We start from the raw sequence: 17,388 nt of genomic DNA on the forward strand, positions 1-17,388 counted from the left end.
TTAAGTTGCATTTTTGGGCAGCCAATGGCAGTGAATGATACGGTTTTAATCTTTCTGCATTTATGTCTTGTCCCAAAGTAAGCATGCTGCTTTGACAATTAAAAAATCTGTTCACACTTGTGTTATGGATTTTGGAAAATGTTAATATATTTAAAGACAAAAATGTTTCAAAATTCTGTAGAGTGCTTATTTGTTTTTGGTTGCAAGAGGAGTAGAGGATCTTATCTTTGGTGTGTACGCCACTTTCAGGAAGCCGGGAGAGGAGGAAATGGAAGTAAGATCTGTTGAGTGTCTACTCCCTTTAAGGCAGGACTTTTATCCTCATTTTCTCATTTAATCCTCACAATTCCCCATTTCCTACATAAAAAACAAAAAAACAAAACCCTCAAGATTGGAGAGGTTAATATATTTGTCAAGGTGCACAGAGTTTGTAATTAAGGAGCGCCAGTTCAAACCTAAGTCTTGCTCCTTCCAAGGCACATAGGTCTTTAAAAATTTTTTTTTTTAATTGAAGTATAGTTGATTTACAATGTTGTGTTAATTTCTGCTGTGCAGCAAAGTGACTCAGTTTTACACGTATATACATTCTTTTTTATATTATTTTCCATTATGGTTTATCCCAGGGTATTGAACATAGGTCCCTGTGCTATACAGTAGGACCTTGTCGTCCATCCATTCTGCATGTAATAGTTTGTATCTACTAACCCCAAACTCCCAGTCCATCCCTCCCCCACCACGTTGGCAACCATGTCTGCTCTCTACGTCTGTGAGTCTGTTTCTGTTGCGTAGATACGTTCATTTGTGCCATATTTTAGATTCCATATAAAAGCAATATCATATGATGTTTGTCTTTCTCTTTCTGACTTACTTCACTTAGTATGACAATCTCTAGTTGCATCCATGTAGCTGCAAATGGCATTATTTCATTTTTTTGTTGTTGGCTGAGTAATATTCCATTGTACATATGTACCACATCTTCTTTATCCATTCCTCTGTTGATGGACATTTTGGTTCTTTCCATGTCGTGGCTATTGTGAATAGTGCTGTTATAAACAGCGGTGCATGTATCTTTTTGAATTATAGTTTTGTCTGGATATATGCCCAGGAGTGGGATTGCTAGATCATATGGTACTTCTATTTTTAGTTTTTTGAGAAACCTCCATGCTGTTTTCCATAGTGGCTGCATCAGTTTACAGTCCCACTAACGGTGTAGGAGGGTTCCCTTTGCTCCACACCCTCTCCAGCATTTGTTATTTGTAACTTTTTAATGATGGCCATTCTGACCAGTGTGAGGTGATACCTCATTGTAGTTTTGATTTGCATTTCTCTAATAATTAGCGATGTTGACCATCTTTTCATGAAGGCACATAGGTCTTGATGTGTATGTCTTCTTTGTGTCTTTTCCCAAACTGTGTATTCTTAGTGAAAATTTCCAAAATAGGTCTTAAAATAGTCTTTGTTGCCAAATGTTTGGCAATGCCTTGGTCTTTTATTCTTCCCCATTCTTGGTAGAAATACGAGTTCTCTCTTCCCTAACTGAGCCTCAGGATGGCATATGTTTGCACATCTTATGCCCATTGGACTTGTAACTAGAGCCCCATTTTCACCTGGGCCTGACCCTACTGTTTCTCCAGGTGGGTGACAGTGGTGAGAGAGGACCCAGCTCATCTCAGTGGCCCAAGAAGAGCATTTTTGAATTGACCTAAATGCATCAAGCTTCTTATCCCTGTTAGATTTGGCTACCAGGTGGGTTGTTAAGTGAGAGCAGGTCCCAGAGTGAGTTCTGCTGTGCAACAAACACTTGTATTAGGCAGAAGGCGCAAGAGCAGTCATACTTTCTGTTCCTGAAAGCTCAGGGAGGTCGCAGCTCTCTGTCCCTGGGGCACATTGACAAGTACTTGCAGGAGCAGAAGGACCAGCTCCCCACCAGGCAGATCAATGGCCAGGGGGTGGAGGAGCCTTCTGGGGAGCCTGCAACTGCTCTGTTTCTTAATCCATATGGTGGTTATGTCAGTATTTGCAAATGAAAAATGTAAACTTTCATAGAGTTGTCTGTACACTTAAGATTTGTTCACTTGTGGGGAGCTTCAAGATGGCAGAAGAGTAAGATGCGGAGATCACCTTCCTCCTCACAAATACATCAGAAATACATCTACACGTGGAACAACTACAAAACACCTACTGAACGCTGGCAGAAGACCTCAGACCTCCCAAAAGGCAAGAAACTCCCCACGTACCTGTGTAGGGCAAAAGAAAAAAGAATAAACAGAGACAAAAGAATAGGGACGGGACCTGCAGCAGGGGGAGGGAGCTGTAAAGGAGGAAAGGTTTCCACACACTAGGAAGCCCCTTCGCGGGCGGAGACAGTGGGTGGCGGAAGGGGGAAGCTTCGGAGCCGCGGAGGAGAGCACAGCAACGGGGGTGCGGAGGGCAAAGCGGAGAGATTCCCGCACAGAGGATCGGTGCTGACCAGCACTCACCAGTCCAAGAGGCTTGTCTGCTCACCCGCCGGGGCGGGCGGGGCTGGGAGCTGAGGCTCGGGCTTTGGTCAGATCCCAGGGAGAAGACTGCGGTTGGCGGTGTGAACACAGCGTGAAAGGGGCTAGTGCGCCACGGCTAGCAGAGAGGGAGTCCGGGAAAAAGTCTGGACCTGCTGAAGAGGCAAGAGACTTTTTCTTGCCTCTTTGTTTCCTGGTGCGTGAGGAGACGGGATTAACAGCGCCGCCTAAACGAGCTCCAGAGACGGGCATGAGCCGCAGCTATCAGTGTGGACACCAGAGACGGGCATGAGACACTAAGGCTGCTACTGCAGCCACTAAGAAGCCTGTGTGCGAGCACAGGTCACTCTGCACACCTCCCCTCCTGGGAGCCTGTGCAGCCCGCCACGGCCAGGGTCCCGCGATCCGGGGACAACTTCCCCCGGGAGAACGCACGGCCCGCCTCAGGCCGGTGCAACGTCCTGCCAGCCTCTGCCGCCGCAGGCTCACCCCGCATCGTGCCCCGCCCTCGCCCCCGGCCTGAGTGAGCCAGAGCCCCCGAAACAGCTGCTCCTTTAAACCCAAACTGTCTGAGCGAAGAACAGATGCCCTCAGGCGACCTACACGCAGAGGCAGGGCCAAATACAAAGCTGAATCCCGGGAACTGTGCGAACGAAGAAGAGAAAGGGAAATCTCTCCCAGCAGCCTCAGGAGCAGCGGATTAAATCTCCACAATCAACATGATTTACCCTGCATCTGTGGAATACCTGAATAGACAACGAATCATCCCAAACTGAGGAGGTGGACTTTGGGAGCAATGATATATATATATATTTTTTCCTTTTTTCTCTTTTTGTGAGTGTGTATGTTTATGCTTCTGTGTGTGATTTTGACTGTATAGCTTTGTGTTTACCATTTGTCCTAGGGTCCTGTTTGTTTATTTTTCTTCTTTCTTTTAGTATAGTTTTTAGCACTTGTTATCATTGGTGGATTTGTTTTTTGCTTTGGTTGCTCTCTTCTTTCTTTCTTTTTTTTTATTACTTTTCAAATTTTTTTAATAATTATTTTTTATTTTAATAACTTTATTTTATTTCATTTCATTTCATTTTATTTTATCTTTTTCTTTCTTTCGTTCTCTTTTTCTCCATTTTATTCTGAGCCATGTGGATGACAGGCTCTTGGTGCTCCAGCCAGGCATCAGGGCTGGGCCTCTGAGGTGGGAGAGCCAAGTTCAGGACATTGGACCACCAGAGACCTCCCAGCTTCACGTTATATCAAATGGTGACAATCTCTCACAAAACTCCATCTCAACGCCAAGACCCAGCTCCACTCGACGACCAGCAAGCTACAGTGCTGGACACCCTATGGCAAACAACTAGCAAGAAAGGAACACAACCCCACCCATTAGCAGAGAGGCTGCCTAAAGTCATAACAAGGTCACAGACACCCCAAAACACACCACCAGAAGTGGACCTGCGCACCAGAAAGACAAGAAACAGCCTCATCCACCAGAACACAGGCACTAGTCCCCTCCACCAGGAAGCCTACACAACCCACTGAACCAACCTTAGCCACTCGGGGCAGACACCAAAAACTACGGGAGCTACGACCCTGCAGCCTGCGAAAAGGAGACCCCAAACACAGTAAGTTGAGAAGCAAAATGAGAAGACAGAGAAACACACAGTAGATGAAGGAACAAGTTAAAAACCTACCAGACCTAACAAATGAAGAGGAAATAGGCAGTCTACCTGAAAAAGAATTCAGAATAATGATAGTAAAGATGATCCAAAATCTTGGAAATAGAATAGAGAAATACAAGAAGCGTTTAACAAGGACCAAGAAGAACCAAAGAGCAAACAAACAGTGATGAACAACAGAATAAATGAAATTAAAAATTCTCTAGAAGGGATCAATAGCAGAATAACTGAGGCAGAAGAACGGATAAGTGACCTGGAAGATAAAATAGTGGAAATAACTACTGCACAGCAGAATAAAGAAAAAAGAATGTAAAGAATTGAGGACAAAAAAAAAAAAAAGAATTGAGGACAGTCTCAGAGACCTCTGGGACAACATTAAACACACCAACATTCGAATTATAGGGGTTCCAGAAGAAGAAGAGAAAAAGAAAGGAACTGAGAAAATATTTTAAGAGATTATAGTTGAAAACTTCCCTAATATGGGGAATGAAATAGTTATTCAAGTCCAGGAAGCACAGAGAGTCCCATACAGGATAAATACAAGGAGAAACACGCCAAGGCACATATTAATCAAACTATTAAAAATTAAATACAAAGAAAAAATATTAAAAGCAGCAAGGAAAAAGCAACAAATAACACACAAGGGAATCCCCATAAGGTTAACAGCTGATCTTTCAGCAGAAACTCTGCAAGCCAGAAGGGAGTGGCAAGACATTTTTAAAGTGATGAAAGGGAAAAAACCTACAACCAAGATTACTCTACCCAGCAAGGATCTCATTCAGATTTGACGGAGAAATTAAAACCTTTACAGATGAGCAAAAGCTAAGAGAATTCAGCACCACAAAACCAGCTTTACAACAAATGGTAACGGAATGTCTCTAGGCAGGAAACACAAGAGAAGGAAAAGACCTACAATAACAAACCCAAAGCAATAAAGAAAATGCTAATAGGAACATACATATCGATAATTACGTTGAATGTAAATCGATTAAATGCTCCAACCAAAAGACATAGACTGGCTGAATGGATACAAAACCAAGACTCATATATATGCTGTCTACAAGAGACCCACTTCAGACCTAGGGACACATACAGAGTGAAAGTGAGGGATGGAAAATGATATTCCATGCAAATGGAAATCAAAAGAAAGCTGGAGTAGCAATTCTCATATCAGACAAAATAGGTTAAAACAAAGACTATTACAAGAGACAAAAAAGGACACTACCGAATGATCAAGGGATCAACCCAAGAAAAATATATAACAATTGTAAATATTAATGCACCCAACATAGGAGCACCTCAATACATAAGGCAAATACTAACAGCCATAAAAGGGGAAATCGACAGTAACACAATCATAGTAGGGGACTTTAACACCCCACTTTCACCAATGGACAGATCATCCAAAATGAAAATAAAAAAGGAAACACAAGCTTTAAATAATACATTAAACAAGATGGACTTAATTGCTATTTATAGGACATTCCATCCCAAAACAACAGAATACACTTTCTTCTCAAGTGCTTATGGAACATTCTCCAGGATAGATCATACCCTGGGTCACAAATCAAGCCTTGGTAAAGTTAAGAAAGTCGAAATCCTATCAAGTATCTTTTCTGACCACAAAGCTATGAGACTAGATATCAATTACAGGAAAAAAAATCTGTAAAAAATACAAACACACGGAGGCTAAACAACACACTACTTAATAACCAAGACATCACTGACGAAATCAAAGAGGAAATTAAAAAATACCTAGAAACAAATGACAGTGAAAACATTACGACCCAAAACCTATGAGATGCAGCAAAAGCAGTTCTAAGATGGAAGTTTATAGCAGTACAGCCCTACCTCAGGAAACAAGAAACATCTCAAATACACAACCTAGCCTTAAACCTAAAGCAATGAAAGAAAGAAGAACAAAAAACCCCCCAAAGTTAGCAGAAGGAAAGATCATAAAGATCAGATCAGAAATAAATGAAAAAGAAATGAAGGAAACAATAGCAAAGGTCAATAAAAGTAAAAGCTGATTCTTTGAGAAGATAAACAAAATTGATAAACCCCAAGAAAAAAAGGGAGAAGACTCAAATCAATAGAATTAGAAATGAAAAAGGGGAAGTAACAACTGACACTGCAGAAATACAAAGCATCATGAAAGATTACTACAAGCAAGTATATGCCAATAAAACGGACAACCTGGAAGAAATGGACAAATTCTTAGAAATGCAAAACCTTCTGAGACTGAACCAGGAAGAAATAGAAAATAGGAACAGACCAATCACAAGCACTGAAATTGTAACTGTGATGAAAAATCTTCCAACAAACAAAAGCCCAGGACCAGATGGCTTCATAGGCGAATTCTATCAAACTTTTAGAGAAGAGCTAACACCTATCCTTCTCAAACTCTTCCAAAGTATAGCAGAGGGAGGAACAGTCCCAAACTCATTCTACAAGGCCGCCATCACCGTGATACCAAAACCAGACAAAGATTTCACAAAGAAAGAAAACTACAGACCAATATCACTGATGAACATAGATGCAAAAATCCTCAACAAAATACTAGCAAACGGAATCCAGCAGCACATTAAAAGGATCATACACCATGATAAAGTGGAGTTTATCCCAGGAATGCAAGGATTCTTCAATATATGCAAATCAATCAATGTGATACACCATATTAACAAATTGAAGGAGAAAAACCCTATGATCATCTCAATAGATGCAGAGAAAGCTTTTGACAAAATTCAACACCCATTTATGATAAAAACCCTCCGGAATGTAGGCATAGAGGGAACTTTCCCCAACATAATAAAGGCCATATATGACAAACCCACAGCCAACATCGTCCTCAATGGTGAAAAACTGAAACCATTTCCACTAAGATCAGAAACAAGACAAGGTTGCCCACTATCACCACTATTATTCAACATAGTTTTGGAAGTTTTAGCCATAGCTGCCAGAGAAGAAAAAGAAATCAAAGGAATCCAAAGTGGAAAAGAAGTAAAGCTGTCACTGTTTACAGATGACATGAAACTGTATGTAGAGAATCCTAAAGATACTACCAGAAAACTACTAGAGCTAATCAATGAATTTCGGTAAAATAGCAGAATACAAAATTAATGCACAGAAATCTCTTGCATTCCTATACAGTAATGATGAAAAATCTGAAAGTGAAATTAAGAAAACACTCCCATTTACCATTGCAACAAAAAGAATAAAATACTTAGGAATAAACCTACCTAAGGAGACAAAAGACCTGTATGCAGAAAATTACAAGACACTGATGAAAGAAATTAAAGATGATACAAATAGAAGGAGAGATATACCATGTTCTTGGATTGGAAGGATCAACATTGTGAAAATGACTATACTACCCAAAGCGACTTACAGATTCAGTGCAATCCCTATCAAACTACCACTGGCATTTTTCACAGAACTAGAACAAAAAAAGTTCACAATTTGTATGGAAGCACAAAAGACCCCGAATAGCCAAAGCAATCTTGAGAAAGAAAAACGGAGCTGGAGGAGTCAGGCTGTCTGACTTAAGACTATACTACAAAGCTACAGTAATGAAGATAGTATGGTACTGGCACAAAAACAGAAATATAGATCAATGGAACAGGATAGAAAGCCCAGAGATAAACCCACAAACATATGGTCACCTTATCTTTGATAAAGGAGGCAGGAATATACAATGGAGAAAAGACAGCCTCTTCAATAAGTGGTGCTTGGAAAACTGGACATCTACATGTAAAAGAATGAAATTCGAACACTTCCTAACACCATACACCAAAATAAACTCCAAATGGATTAAAGACCTAAGTGTAAGGGCAGACACTGTCAAACTCTTAGAGGAACACATAGGCAGAACACTGTATGACATAAATCCCAGCAAGATCCTTTTTGACCCACCTCCTAGAGAAATGGAAATAAACATAAACAAATGGGACCTAACGAAACTTAAAAGCTTTTGTACAGCAAAGGCAACCAGAAACAAGAGGAAAAGACAACCCTCAGAATGGGAGAAAATATTTGTGAATGAAGCAACTGACAAAGCATTAATCTCCAAAATTTACAAGCAGCTCATATGGCTCAATAGCAAAAAAAGAAACAACCCAATCCAAAAATGGGCAGAAGGCCTAAATAGACACTTCTCCAAAGAAGATATACAGAGTGCCAACAAACACATGAAAGAATGCTCAACATCGTTAATCATTAGAGAAATGCAAATCAAAACTACAATGAGATATCACCTCACACCAGTTAGAATGGCCATCATCAAAAATCTACAAATAATAAATGCTGGAGAGGGTGTGGAGAAAAGGGAACCCTCTTGCACTGTTGGTGGGAATGTAAATTGATACAGCCACTATGGAGAATAGTATGGAGGTTCCTTAAAAAACTGAAAATAGAACTACCATATGACCCAGCAATCCCACTACTGGGCATATACCCTCAGAAAACCATAATTCAAAGAGAGTCATGTACCACAATGTTCATTGCAGCTCTATTTACAATAGCTAGGACATGGAAGCAACCTATGTGTCCATTGAGAGATGAATGGATAAGGAAGATGTGGCACATATATACAATGGATTGTTACTCAGCCATATAAAGAAACGAAACTGAGTTATTTGTCGTGAGGTGGAAGGACCTAGAGTCTGTCATACAGAGTGAAGTAAGTCAGAAAGAGAAAAACACCATCTGCTAACATATATATGGAACTTAAAAAAAAAAAAAGTCGTGAAGAACCTAGGGCCAAGATGGGAATAAAGACACAGCCCTACTAGAGAATGGACCTGAGGATGTGGGGAGGGGGAAGGGTCATCTGGGACAAAGTTAGAGAGTGGCATGGACATATATACACTGCCAAATGTAAAATAGAAAGCTAGTGGGAAGCAGCCGCATAGCACAGGGATATCAGCTCTGTGCTTTGTGACCAACTAGAGGGGTGGGATAGGAAGGGTGGGATGGAGGGAGATCAAAGAGGGAAGAGATATAGGAACATATGTATAACTGATTCACTTTGTTATAAAGCAGAAACTAACACACCATTGTAAAGCAATTAAACTCCAATAAAGATGTTACCAAAAAAAAAAAAGGAGTTGTTCACTTTACTGTATGTAAGTTATGCCTCAGTGAAAAATAAAGGAGGAAATAAATTATTGACCTTAGGTTTTTCAGCCTGTGAGCAGGGAAACTGTTGTAATTTGTTCAAAGCAGTAATCCTCTCGAGTTAGAGGTTGTCCATGGAAGGGTCACTGGGAGGGGTGAAAGCACCAAGGGTCTTTCATGTGTACCTGCTTTATGATCTACTACACCCCTGGATCCATGGCCTGGCCCCTGGCTAGAGTCTGTCTCCCTGCAGGGCTTTCTCTTTGCCATTTTACTTAGTCAGCTAATCGGAGTAGACAACACCAGACTTCCATGTGACTCCCCTTTGTCAGGGTCCTCTGAGGACTCCCGTCAAGGTCTTTCCTGTGGTGACGCCCCCAGGCCAGCCTGCAGGGTCCCCTAGGTTGAACACAATAGATGCCTCATTCCAAGTGACTGCCTTACCTCTCCAGTACCTTAGTCTTGGGCTACTGCTGCCGTCATTCTTTATTCTGCCCTGTTTTAAGCATATCCTTTCCCTAGAATTTGAATTCTTTTGCCCTTTAAGCTGCCCCTGGTAATTTTGACTGAATTTCTGATGAAGCTAGGCAGGAAGGTTCTGGGGGATGAAAGAGATATATTTCCCTAGGCATAATCTTAAACTCATCTGGTGATGGTTGTGGGAAGGGCTGTAGATTCTCACCCTTTCTTTTCCCAGAAGAAGAAGAAGAGACAGTGTTGAGGGTCACAGCAGGTGGTACCTTCAGAGGCCTTAACTCAAAGTACCAATTTAAATGAGTATGGGATTTAGCCTATTCACAGCCCTGGCCTTCCTGCCTGTTGCCTGTGAAGTGAAATTTGGCAGGGTTAAAAGATGACGATCATTCTTTTAATCAACTGCCTCTAGGAGAGGATTATGGTGTTTCTGTTCTGACACAGTTTCAGAATTCCCGTGACTCTTACTCTATGGCCCAAATGCTCTTTTTTTGTCCCTTCTGCACATGTCATACACCACCTCTCAACCCATGCTCTCATGATCAGAATCTCAGCCTTGAAACAAAACAAAACAAAAACCTTCCACACACAAGCAGACTCCCTTTGTTGTTATTCCTCATTCACTGTGGAACCGATTGTCATAGCAATGGCTGTCCCCACAGACATTTCATCATTTGGGGTTTCCATCAAGTGTTTCTTTTTTTCTCTTTCTTAAACAGCAACCGCCAACACTGCTATTAAACAAACTGAATATAGCTTAACAGCCTCTCGGCAGTTTTTAACTAGAATGCATTTGCTTCTAATTTCAGGTACAATTAGTCATGCCTCATAAGTAAAGCTAACTTTACGAAGATGCTGGTGTTGGTTTGCTTTTAGTCTTATTTATTGTTGGATTCAGTACTCTGAATACAGAGATTTGTGTGTGAGTGTGGCGGAGGGGGGGTGGTTCTATAGAAAGCAACATGGGAATTGAGTTCTATGCCTACAGGTACCTTAATTTTATTTTCTGAGATTTTGTTATTTCTCTGCATTGTCTTGGTTTTAGTTCATGGCCTTAGCATGCTCATTATTTAAGAAGTGTTAGTGAAAGGCATAGGAGACTTGAGTACTTAATAATTAACCAAAAGTTTGATATACTATTTAACTAGCTGGTCCCTGGACAGCTGTATAACATCCTTCTTTTAAAATTAGACTATGTGAACACTGAGAACCAAATGAATTAGATATAAAACTTTTTTTTTTATTGTTGTTAACATGCTTGGGAAAGTTGTAGCATTTACTTAGTGTGTCAAATAAAAGTCTGAAGGCAAAACCTAAACACGTTAGTCACCCTTAACTCAGGTCTGTGGGTAAAGGAAGTGGTTCACCCCTAAAGAGCTACAGGGGTGGCAGCCCAGCCAACTACTTGTAAATGTAACCAGATGAGGCAGGTACCAAGTTCGGCTGCTCGCTGCTCGAAAGGCCAGTACTCAAGAGATAAGTGTTGGTGGAAAAGGAAAAGTTGCTTTATTCAGGAGGCTGGCAATCTGGGAAGGTGGTGGACTAATGTCTTAAGACCATCTCCAAGTCGCCAGTTAGGAGACAAAGGTCTTAAAGACAGTGTGAGTGACGGGGCTGCAGCGTGCATGAGCAGCTTGTGCAGAATCCTCGGATTGGTTGGCATCAAGGTGAAGTTTTGAGCATCGTCCATCTTCCAGTTTCAACTGGCCTGGGGTCTCCGTGCTTGAGGTCAGCAGTTTTCATCTGGTGAGGGCCTGCTTCCTGTAGAAACAACTCAGGAATGTGTGTCAGGCCTTTGTATCTTTCAAGGAGCCGGGAGTTCAGCGACTGCTGATTTATGGTCTAAATTGTTACCAGTTTCCTGTCACAGCAGCTATTCTTTGTTTCTACGTCTTCACATTTCCTAATCACTAACTCTTGAGCCAGCCTTTTGATACTCAGGGGAGGCCTGGGAGACTAAGCTTTTCGGTATAAACAAGAGGCAGGCAGAGGACATGGGGAGTGGGGTCTGTCCTGAGAAGGCTCCATAGGCTCTTGCTTTGTCACTTTGATGCTCCTCACTGCTGAGGAGGCACAGCTGAAAAACAAGAAAGGGAATAAAGTTTTGGATAGAGAGGTTAATCATAAAGTCAGCAGAGAGACTCAGTTTCATAAAGGGGTCTCTGCCAATGCCCTGGTCAATCCCCTTCCCCACCAGAGATCCTCGCCATCTTGGAAATCCATACTGTGCTGTAGAGAGAATGCGGCATTGCCTCTTCAAAGCTGGCTTATGATGTGCTCCCTCCTGAGTCTTCCTAGTTCAGCTCCTGAGTTCTCTTAGGTCCCAAAGATGGGGCAGTAGCTGTTATCACCAGACCTGGCCATCAAGGCATGCTCATTTCCAGCACCAAGCTTAAAGGCCTGGGACCTAGCCTGGATTCAGTCTCTCGCCAGCTTCATGACTAGGCAACTGACTTAACTTCTCAGAAACTTGGCTTTTTCCTCTGTGAAATGCAGATAATACCCATCCCATCAGACTTTGATTAAATGAGACACTGTGTGTGGGAAATATATAGTGCTTGGCAGTAAGTAGTATGGACTCAACAAATGATCATTGATTTAATTACTAATATGCTAATAGATGGTATGGAAAATTCTGCTTTCCCCCATAGTTTTTGTCACATCATGTTATAGTTTTTTTTTTATAAGATGTCTCCAGAAACCTTTGGTAGAACAAATTACCCACCTCTATCCCCCAAGAAAGCAGAAAGGGATTTTTAAAAAATTAATTAGTAAAATGCATAACATAAAATTAACTTTTTAACCACTTTCAAGTGTACAATTCAGTGACATTTAGTACTTTCACAATGCTGTACAACCATCACCATTATCTAGTTCCAGAACATTTTAATCACCATTAAAGGAAACCCCATAGCTAGACTCCATTCCTCAAATCCCCCAGCCCCTGGCAACCACTAATTGGCCTTCTGTCTCTAATGGATTTGCCCACTCTGGATATTTCATATAAATAGAAACATACATTATGTGGTTTTTTTTGTGTCTGGCTTCTTTCATTTAGCACAATGTTTTCAAGGTTCATTTATGTTATAGCATGTATAACAGAAGTGAATAATAATCCACTGTGTGAATGTGCTGTTTTAGTCTGTTTGGGCTGCTATAACAAAATATCACAGTCTGGGTGGCTTATAAGCAACAGAAATTTATTCCTCACAGTGCTGGAGGCTAGAAGTCCAAGATGAGTATGCCAGCATGGTCAGAGGGCCCTCTTCGGGTGGCAGGCTTATCACAGTACCCTCCCATGGTGGGAGGGGCCAGGAAGCTCTGGGGTCTCTTTCATAAGGGCAGTAACGCCATTCATGAGGGCTCTGCCCTCAGGACCTAACACCTCCCAAAGGCCCCACCTCCTAATACTATCTCATTGGGCATTAGGATTTCAACATATGAATCTGGGTGGAGGTGGCGGTTAGCGGGGAGGTGTAAACATCCAGACCATAGCATATATACCATATGTAGTTTATCCATGCATCAGTGGATGGACATTTGGGTTGTTTCTACCTTTGACTGTTGTGAATAAATAGCATTGTGGTGAACATTCTTGTACAAGTTTTTGTTAGAATACTTGTTTTCAGTTCTTTCGGGTATATACCTTGGAGTGGAGTTGCTGAATCATACGATAATTCTATGTTTAACTTTTTAAAAACTGCCAAACTGTTTTCAACTTCGGCTACACCATTTTGCATTCCTAGCGGCAATGCCTAAAGGTTGCAGTTTCTTCCAACACTTGTCATTTTTCAGTTTTTTGATTGTATCTATCAGGGTTGGTATGAAGTGGTATCTCGTGGTTTGGGATGGTTTTTATAGTACAGATTTTGTATGTGTCTGGACTCAAATTTTCTTACTCACGTTCTTAAGCCTATTATATTGCAAAGTTACACGAAAAACCGCCTATACGTAATTTCCAATAAGAGATAGGTATAATGCGTCTTTTCCTTCACAGCCCCTGATGTGAGTAACCATCGTGGCTCTGTAATCTGTAGTGTAGATAAACCACTTGTGGGCAATCAGTGCTAATTATAGATGATATCTGATGCCTTGTACCTTCTCTCTAATTCTTTTCTTTTTGTTTTAGGGATTTCCTCTGGGTCATCCAAAATGCTTTTAAAACATATTGGATAAAAGCTGAGCCACCTGCTTGTGTTGGACTGCCATACTCTGTGCTCCACTGTCTTCTATGGCATTTTGACTACATCAAGGCCAAGGACCTGCCGTTCATGATGAGTGATGAGAAGAGCCTTGGGGTGTCCCCCAAATTGGCCTCACCTTCAAGGAGCACAAGTAGTTGCTCTTCCAAGCAGGGAAGTCGACAGGTAAAGTTTAATGCAAATATTAAGATGCAAATTTAAATCAAGAAGTTTGCAGATTAAAATCTGTACATTTACTTGAGAACTCCTACTTCTCAGTTTAAGAGCATTTGCTTTTAGTCATATCTTAATTATCTAAGAAGAGTAAATTTTAGATAATTTTAATAATGCAGCTCGAGAGCCTACTGGATGGGAAGAAATATATTTGTCTCTTTGGATTATTTTACTCAATCGCTGCAACTGTCCTCCAGCACAGATATTGATATTCCTGTTTTCTCTGTGAGGAAGCTGAGTCAGACCAACTGAGTTATCTGCCCAAGGACACATAGCTAGTCTATTAAGTGGCAGAAACAAGAAACCAAAGCTCATTCTGTTTGAGTCCAGAGCCCACACTTTCCTTTATACCCTACTAACCAAAACAAAAAAGCTAACAATCACTTTTTCAGTGATTATAATATCCTCACGCCCTCTTCTTCCTTCACTTTACCAAACCTTTTATGACAGCTTCCAACCACAGAATGCCCCGTTATAACTTTGGGTCTCACCTGCTTTACTTCTCTAACGGGCAAGGGAAGCAAGTCAACAGAGAAGTGGTCAAAAGGAATCAAGTAGGAAGAAGAAGGAAGTGAAACAAAGGACTGAATAATTAACTCCTAAATAACTCTCAGCTAATTATATGTTGCTCCTTGATTTCCTTTCTAAAAAAATCTCTGTTAGCAGAATTTGCTGGTTTTAGATCCATGGCAGTAAATGCACATTAGTTATTATAATTCTTTAACCTTCAGTTAAGTCAAAAGAGAGTGGGCTGCCCAAAAGCTGTGGGTTTACAACCGAAGTGGTCTCGGAGGCTTTTCAGTGTCTGCTGGCTGTGTTGGCATTGCCTTTACTCCATGGGATGCACTGGCCTAAATTGGCTCTGAGTCCTTGGTTCCAGATTGGAAGCAACAGTCAAGCAGCCTCCCACCTCAGGCAAGTCCACACATTTATGACGCATCACCACGGGTCTTCCTCTTCCAACGTTGCCTGGGACAGGGAGCTTGCCACCTCTCAATACTGCTTCATGGCATTAGGATCTATAATTCTAGACAAATTAGATTTTGCCATAGGGGCGTTTGGGGACCTCTCCAAGATCTCCCCTGAGGGGTTGGGAAGAACAATTTTTTCATCACTGTTATCACTTCCTTCTGGGATTAAAAAAAAATGACTAAGGTTACTCCTTGGCTAACGTATCATGGCTCCGTGGGGGTTCTAGTTTCATGAGGGTAGCTAATCTCACCCACTTTGTCAGCTTTCCACGGGGGTGTTTCTCTCCCTAAGCCAAAAATCTGGTTGGGATTAGAGCCGAGTATGTGATCTTCCCCCAGTCCTTTGCACTTAGTAGCACCTATTGCCATGTCCTCCTTGGATAAAGGGAGAACACATGATTCATTCCAACAGCCAGTGCTTATAGCACCATAGCAACTGGAGCAGTGCAATGAATGAAATTCTAGGGCTGAATACCATAGAAACTTTTGATGTGTTATTTGAAATTGATTGAGTTGGTTTTCACAGAGCTTTTATTTTTGAGGTTACATCATAAAGAGTAAGAGGAATGTGCTTGAGGCCCCACCTTTTTTCTGACTTAGAATGGGTTGGTCACTCAGCCATTCATTCGTCAATTGGTCATCTTTTATATTTAGGATCTCTCACTTTAATTTGCATGTAATGTTGCTTTATACACATAAACACTTATTTTCCCTCTGTGCCAGAGAAGATGGAGACTTTAATAAGTTCATTCCAGCTTTAGCCTGAGTCTAGTTATAAAGCCAACTTTAATTTTCAGGAACCATTTTCTTATTCAATCTACTTTCCCATCCTTCTGTCAAAGAAAGGTGTTCGGTCGCAGGACTGGCTCAGCTTTTCCCTCTGTGTTGTCTACCTCGGCAGTCCATGTCCATCCCACATCACACACTGTCCCAAGACTGTCTTAGTTTCTGAACGTGCCACAGAGGTACAGGGACCTTGGAAGTTCTTACTTCATGGTTCTTAGGGAACACAGCCATATCCAGGGGTCTCTTGGATGCTAAATGTAGCGACCATGCTGTGTTTCCAGTGACTTTGCTGGAAGGTACAAGTTCACCATTTAAAACTTCAAGATTTATATGATTTATTTAATTTGAGGAATGTTCAAATATAACCAATGAAGATAATCTGTGCAAAAACCTACTTGTTTTTAAAGCTCCAGATTGAAGTCATTTTTAGGTTCATTCCATCTGGAGGAGATAAGTCTGATGTTAAGTTTATTGGCCATCTTCCTTAATGCTAGTTTTCCTCACATACTTTGGAATTATAGTTTAGGGTGCCATCTTGAGCCTGCTTTCCCTGTGTCCTTTCTGTGCACTCACCTGTGATTTTCTCTGACCTACTTCCTACCTCTGATGACCCCAGCCCAGAGCCAAGTCTGATATTTGCAGCTGGGGCCTCTGTTCCACATCAACCAGGAGTATATAAGAGCCACCACCAGGCCAGAGTGCAGCATGGCCAGGTCCTGGTTGTGAGACTGTCTGCATCCCACCATCAATCTGGATAGGCAGATTTTTAAAGCCTCCTTTCATCATGGTGTGGGGCTTCCCCCTCCACATTCTCTGATTTCCAGCAATAAGCTAGCTCAGATCCCAGCCTTTTCCTGGGGATATTTGTAGCTTCATTAGCCCACTGAAGTAGGACTCCTGGATGCCTCTGTCTGCAGTATCCTTTGCATTTCTATTTTGTGTCTTATCCATGAGATTGAATCTTGTTTTGTTTTTTTCCAAATCACACAGACATATCAAAAAAAAAAAACCCTACATGTTTATATTTTTATGTATTTTTGCTGTTTGGAGCTTGTGAGGTGACAGGGAAGGGGCACTAAATGCATAAACTTACGGTACAACCTTGGCTGAAAGACTTGGTCTTCTGGAGTCATTTTCGTTTAAATTCTCATCCACCATTGCCAGGTGACATTGATTCTCTGTACTCTAGCCACACTGGCTTTCTTTCACTTCCTCGCACTGATTTGCCCTTGTCCTTGTTTCTTGAACTGAACTTGAACTTGTTTTTCCTATCCCAGAGCCTCCTCATGTAAATCTCTAGAAGCCCTCATTTATGTGTGGATACTCCCCTTTCCAAATATCTGTGTTAGAAGAGCTTGCTTCCTTAATGGACAAAATGATGAGACCTGGGTGTTAAGTGTGATCTGTGTTTTTCATTTCTACAAATTGAACCTAAGACAAAGTTTACACCTTA

General features: G+C 41.4%; 1 protein-coding gene across 6 annotated transcripts in view; it reads left to right on the plus strand.

Annotated features, from left to right (window-relative positions):
* The window catches only part of OSBPL3 (oxysterol binding protein like 3), a 205,294-nt gene that overhangs the window by 100,519 nt on the left and 87,387 nt on the right, over positions 1–17,388 (plus strand). For all 6 annotated transcript variants that reach the window (XM_022584900.3, XM_022584892.3, XM_089917599.1 and 3 more), the window contains one exon: positions 13,893–14,130. In XM_022584900.3, coding sequence (XP_022440608.1) covers positions 14,035–14,130 — 96 coding nt within the window. In that variant the 5' untranslated portion in view covers positions 13,893–14,034. The remainder of the gene's footprint in view (positions 1–13,892; positions 14,131–17,388) is intronic.

Source organism: Delphinapterus leucas, chromosome 9 (assembly GCF_059928025.1).
Source record: "Delphinapterus leucas isolate spDelLeu-1000000601 "Yukka" chromosome 9, BTC_Dleu_Yukka2, whole genome shotgun sequence".
Taxonomy (NCBI): Eukaryota; Metazoa; Chordata; class Mammalia; order Artiodactyla; family Monodontidae; genus Delphinapterus; species Delphinapterus leucas.